Here is a 5,872-nt window from a genome sequence, read left to right on the forward strand (position 1 = left end):
CCAGCCGAGGCCCCGCCCTTCTCCACCCCCTGGCGCGGGTGCGGGGTACCGCCGGAATGCATCACGCGGGGATGTCCCCGCGCGACCACCGGGCCGCCTGGCCTGGGCCGCGCCGCCGCCTGCGCGCAGGGTCCAGCCAGGCGGCGTCTCCGGCCAGTGGCCTCTCTCGGGGCCGCGGCGGGTCCTTAGGGCAGAGCCTGCGGAGGCCGCGCCGCCCCGCCCCCGGCCCCGCCCCCTCCCCGCCCCCCGTGAGGCCGGCTGGGGCGGCGACCTGAACCGCTACGAGAAAGGCAAGCGAGGCAGCTGCGGGAACGCTGTCCGCACGCACCCGCTCCCGCCCAGCCCACCGCGGCGCAGAAGCCGACGCCCGCCTCGTGGAGCCCGACGCCCGCGTTCCGGGCAGCGGCTCTCCAGGGCCGGCCCGCGCGCGCGTGCGCTTCCCAGCGGGCGGGGAAGCGGCTGCGCCCCGGGCACCCGGGACCCCCAGGATCCCACCATTGCCCGACGGGCCCGCGGCCGCGATGCCGGATGAGCTGACCGAACCCGGGCGCGCCACGCCAGCCCGCGCCTCCTCCTTTCTCATCGAGAACCTGCTGGCAGCCGAGGCCAAGGGCGCGGGGCGCGCAGCCCAGGGCGATGGCATCCGCGAGGAGGAGGAAGATGAAGACGACCCCGAGGATGAGGACTCAGAGCAGGCGCGGCGGCGACGGCTGCAGAGGCGGCGACAGCTACGCGCGGGCAGCGGGCTGGGCGGGGAGGCAAGGGCCCGGGCGCTGGGCCTAGGGCCCCGGCCGCCTCCCGGGCCCGGGCCACCCTTCCCGCTCGGCTGCGGAGGCACGACACGGTGGTACCCACGGGCCCACGGCGGCTTCGGAGGTGGTCTGAGTCCTGACAGTGAGTGTGGGTGCGGGAAGGAGTGGGCAATACGCGGGGCCCTGCTTTCTCCCTGCGCATTCTTTCAGTGACTTCGGGCTTGGTGAGCCGGTAGTCTTCTGTGTACCGAGATCTGGGTGGTATGAGATCCCCTTGGAACCCCAGCTTGGACAGTTTTTGGCGACCAGGGATGGCGGTCCACGCATGGAGGCACTAAGGAGCGGATTAGGGCCGGAGAACACGACATTGCCAACAGGAGAGAGAGTGGAAATAGGCCGCGGGAAGACAGGAGAGGGAAAATGAGTGTATTGAGAGAGATGGTAAAGATGAAAAGGGAATGAAGGGAGGGGAAGGGGGGCAGAGGAGGGGATCCCATGGGGTCAAGCACTAAAATAAAAGGGGGGCTGAACAGAGGATCCACAGTTACGGGGGCTGGATGGGAGCCCTTCTTCCATAGCAGCTGTGGCCCCCAGAGTATCATATGCTCTACTGGCTGCAGTATGAGCCTGGGCTGGGCCTGGGCCTCCCTGTGGGTCTTCCCAGGCCCCGGGACCGAGACTGGTGCGAGTCCACTCTGAAGGGTCCTTTCCACCTCTCTCTTCATTTCTTGCCCCTCCCCCTCCTTGGCCTTTGTTTCCTGTCGAGGGCTCAGAGAATGGGGGTGGGGGGCTCCTCAGCCCCAGAACCCACTTACCCCTCTGGCCTGGACATCCTCACTCTTGCCTCAGTCTATCTCCAGAGGGTCCTTACTTCTGCCCTTTAGAGAGCAACCCTCCAGAAGACTATTTCAACCTCCCTCACTCCAGCTCCTCTTTGCCAGCCTGCCTCTAAACACACAGACTTCAACATGGCTAAAGACTCTGCCCACTGAAACCCTGGGAGCCATCTGTGTGTAGGTCCAGGAGCTCTGGGGTAGTAAGTGGCCTGGGACCACTCTTTTCTGTTAGATACCCATCACCTTTCTGGTAGGGAGCAGAAGGATCGATCTTCCAGCCCAGGTCTGGGATGCCTGCCTTCTTTCCACAAACTTAGACTGGGCCCTGTAGTATACTGAAATCCAACGATGAGACACGTGCATGGTGCATTTTATTCCCCCATTGAGTTAGGCCATCCTCACCTGCAGCCCAGTGGTCAGACCCCACAAAGGTGGCTCCTCCTGATTTCGTGCCATGCGGGTTAGGGTTCCCTATTCTTATCAGAGCAGGTGAGTCAGATTAGCACTTTGCGTCAATACATGGACCTCTGAGTGTAGGCACTTAGGGTACTTTCTGCAGATGCAGGAAACCCTAGGTCTGGCTGCATATATACCATCTTGCTATGTGGCTTTGTAGTGGGTAGTGGGTACTGGGCAGGGGCGTGGGCAGGGATCAGCATGCTTCCAAGGACACCAGGCAGAGTTTAGCCATGCACATAATCCTACCATGCTGAGGTATAACCTGGGCCAAAACCTACCTTGACCTATTATATTAATCAGTCAGAAGACAGGCTGGCCTGAGTTAGTTCCATGGGCCTGGAAGTCTAGAGGAGCACCAGGGACCCACGTGAATTTCTTTAACCTGGTGGCATCCCCTGTCACCCCTGAGCTTGGTACTTGGAGCATTGAGTCCAGAGGGTCTCTGTGAACAGGAACCCCCGAGCAAGTATAGGAGATGTTTGGGGCAGGGTACGGCTATTGTAGCTTCTTCTGGTGCTCTCACTTGGAGTAGGGTTTGGCTGCAGAGAGCCGGCCTCTGAGGGTGTCAGGGCCAGGTTGTGCCAATGTCACCCCAGTGGAGTTTTGGGGAGATGTGCATCCGTTTCTGCTAAGAGTTGTTTCCCTGGTGTCTGTCTACCCCCTACCCCACCCCACTCCTGTAAGTGATGGGGAGGCCTGGGCCCCTAGCTGCCAGCTTGTATGTCAGTCTCTGTGTGTACATAACTCTGAAGGACATCGGTCCTTTTGTCCGGAGCTTCTGCCGGCCTTTTGTGTGACAGCTGAGCCAGGAGCAGTCCCAGAGGTCAGCTTACCTTTTGAGTAAGCCTTTTTCTTTCTTTCTCTCCCTGTCCTCCTGCGGGTGTATACGGCCACGGGGCCACGTGTTTGCTGAGGCCCTGGTCTTGGGCCTCACCTCCTGCTTCTACCACTCCCCCTATCCCCAAATGTTAGATGCCCCAACCCCTGCTTGTGGCTGTGGAGGATCTGAAGATGGGAGGAAGCCAGTCTCAGTGACTCCTTCTAGGGCAGACCCTTAGAACCTACCGCTGTGCCCGTTTCTCCCCTGCAGCAAGCGACCGGGACTCTCCGGAGACCGGCGAGGAGATGGGCCGCGCTGAGAGCTCCTGGCCGCGGTGCCCGGGGCCGGGAGCCTTGCCGCGGGAGGCGACGACGCAGGGCCCAGCGGCCGGCGGGGAGGAGGCGGCGGAGCTGGCCGAGGCCCCGGCGGCAGCAGCAGCGGCTGCGGCCGGGGAGGCGCGCGGCGGCCGCAAAAAGAAGACGCGCACCGTCTTCTCGCGCAGCCAGGTCTTCCAGCTCGAGTCCACCTTCGACCTGAAACGCTACCTGAGCAGCGCGGAGCGCGCGGGCCTCGCCGCCTCGCTGCAGCTCACCGAGACGCAGGTCAAGATCTGGTTCCAGAACCGCCGCAACAAGTGGAAGCGGCAGCTGGCGGCGGAGCTGGAGGCGGCCAGCCTGTCCCCGCCGGGCGCGCAGCGTCTGGTCCGCGTGCCGGTGCTCTACCACGAGAGTCCCCCGGCCGCCGCGGGGCCCGCGCTGCCCTTCCCGCTAGCGCCGCCTGCACCCGCGCCGCCGCCGCCGCCGCTGCTCGGTTTCTCGGGCGCGCTGGCTTACCCGCTGGCCGCCTTCCCCGCCGCCGCCTCCGTGCCCTTCCTACGCGCGCAGATGCCGGGGCTGGTGTGAGCCCGAGCCCTCAGTGCAGGCGCGCCTCGCAGTCCGTCGGGCTGCTGTCTGTGTGGGCAGCCGCTCCAGAGTGTAGCGGACGGCGGCAGGCAGCGGGGACTCGCAGCCAGCTGCAGGGCTGCAGCCTCGCTCGCTCGGAGGAAAGCGGAGATGCGACAGCTCTCGCCAGCACCGAGTGCTGAGCAGATGCGGGCTCCTTCCTCGGCAGCAAACGGACACTTGGAACGGGCTGGCCAAGGAACTGCACGGTGACTGTCCCCGCGGCACCCTGCCCCTAACTAAAAATGTTCCCTTCTTGGGACCGCAGAAGAACCTAGACAGCAGGGTCTCCTTCCAAGGGACAGCACAGAGAGAGCTGCAGGGTCTTGGGACGGACATCCCATCTTAGGCCTCTCTTCCGAAGAGAGGTTCTTTCTTGGGCGGCCTTGGTTCTCTTGGCTTGGCGAAGACTTTTTTTTTTTCCTGTGATGAATCTACTTCTTTGCATATGGAATAAAAAGGGACGTTTTCTGGATGGATTCGCTGCTGTGTGGTCGCTGGGCAGAGACTCTCCTGGTAGCAGGCCTGAATGAGTGGGTGCTTCTCTCTCAAAGCTGGCCAGGGACTTGGGAAGGCTGCCCTGGAGTAGGTGGGTGGGGCAGGCTGGAGCCACCCTCTGGGTCTATGGTCCTAAAATTTACTCTCCTGACATGGAGGCCCAGCTGGACCTCGGTGGAAGGCTTAAAGGTCCAAGAGAGGAGCAGTCGATGTAAAGATGGCAGTGTGTTCTAGAGTTCTGGGGACTGAAACCAGAAGGCACAGGGAGGTGAAGGTAGGACTCTCTTTGACCATCACCTTGTCACAATAGCCCATGAGGCTGTGTGTCTACTGCCCTTAACCCTACTTGGGACAGACAGCAGGATCTGTGTAGAAATTCTTGAACAGAAACAAAGCTCTGGCTCTTCCAGCAAGGCGCTGAGGTGCTTTCTCCTGCCTCCCCTGATGAGTCCGTTAGCCTCTGTGCGGGATCTCAGGGAGAGTTGCTCGGACAGTCTAGACCACCAGGGTCACCCATCTCGTTGTCCCCAAACTGACTGTTCCTACCTACAGGTGGGCCCTGCTCTGTGTGAAGAGTGCTACTCTATTGGATGTGCTTTTGAGCTTAATTGGGAGAGGACATTCCAAGTTTGAAGGGGTCACTCAGTCTTCACAGGCTGAAAAACAGACTGGAAAACCTGTCTTCCTCCCGCTTCACCTGGAAGCAGACACCCCACAACTGAGAGGCCCAGCCACCAGGCCACACTGGGCCTGGGGCGCCAGACAGCCTAGGAGAAGGGCGCCAGGGGCCTGGGGGAGTTGCTCCGTGTGTGTGTGTGTGTGTGTGTGTGTGTGTGTGTGTGTGTGTGTGTGTATGTGTGCGCGTGCGCGCACTCATGTTTTCTCACCCCTACCCCAATCCAAAGAGCTGGTTTCTATTATGGAGACCTGGGTGCTAGTGCTCCATGGAGCACCTCCTTTCTTTCTCTCTCCTTGGGCCCTCAGTTCTCATGCCCTGAGGATGTGGCTATTTTGAGACTCAAGTGGAAGGAAAGCTGGTCCTTGACCAGCAGTCCTATCTCTAGGCCAGTCTTCCACATCAGTTGGTCCTTCGGGGTTTGGAGCCTGGGCACTCTCTCTGTGTTGGGATACCCTAACTGCTTTGCCATGAGTAAAGCCGGCTTCCACTGCCTTTGTCTGGACACTTCAATGAAATTGAAGTTTTGGGCAGCCACACAGGGTACAGACTGTCCCCAGACTAAAACAAGCAGATCTACCTCCCCTTTCCTCTCACCTCTCCAATGTGTCTTCCCCAGACTTCAGTAGTTACTGTTAGATTGCTCTCAGGACAAATCTCTGCCCACCCTGGAAAGCCAGTGGCACTTCTCAGACCCTAGCACAGCAGCACAGGTTCCCACAGCAGGGATGGCCTCTTTGACTCCTGGATACACAATGGGTCCTTCCCATGGCACTCCTCTATCCCGACACACCCTACATGCATGCGGTGTCCCAGGTGGGAATACTAGCCCCACTGTCAAGGTCTCCTCAGCCCCTTCAAAATGCATCGTTAGACTCAGGACAAGGCAA

General features: G+C 60.9%; 1 protein-coding gene across 1 annotated transcript; it reads left to right on the forward strand.

Annotated features, from left to right (window-relative positions):
• Positions 1 to 212: 212 nt before the first annotated feature.
• Positions 213 to 4,283, forward strand: Hmx1 (H6 family homeobox 1). Its single transcript, XM_036201650.1, has 2 exons — positions 213 to 894; positions 3,138 to 4,283. The coding sequence occupies exons 1-2, from the start codon at positions 522 to 524 to the stop codon at positions 3,767 to 3,769; spliced, it is 1,005 nt and encodes a 334-aa protein (XP_036057543.1). The 5' UTR covers positions 213 to 521; the 3' UTR covers positions 3,770 to 4,283.
• The last annotated feature ends 1,589 nt before the right edge of the window (positions 4,284 to 5,872 follow it).

Source organism: Onychomys torridus, chromosome 10 (genome assembly GCF_903995425.1).
Source record: "Onychomys torridus chromosome 10, mOncTor1.1, whole genome shotgun sequence".
Lineage (NCBI taxonomy): Eukaryota > Metazoa > Chordata > Mammalia > Rodentia > Cricetidae > Onychomys > Onychomys torridus.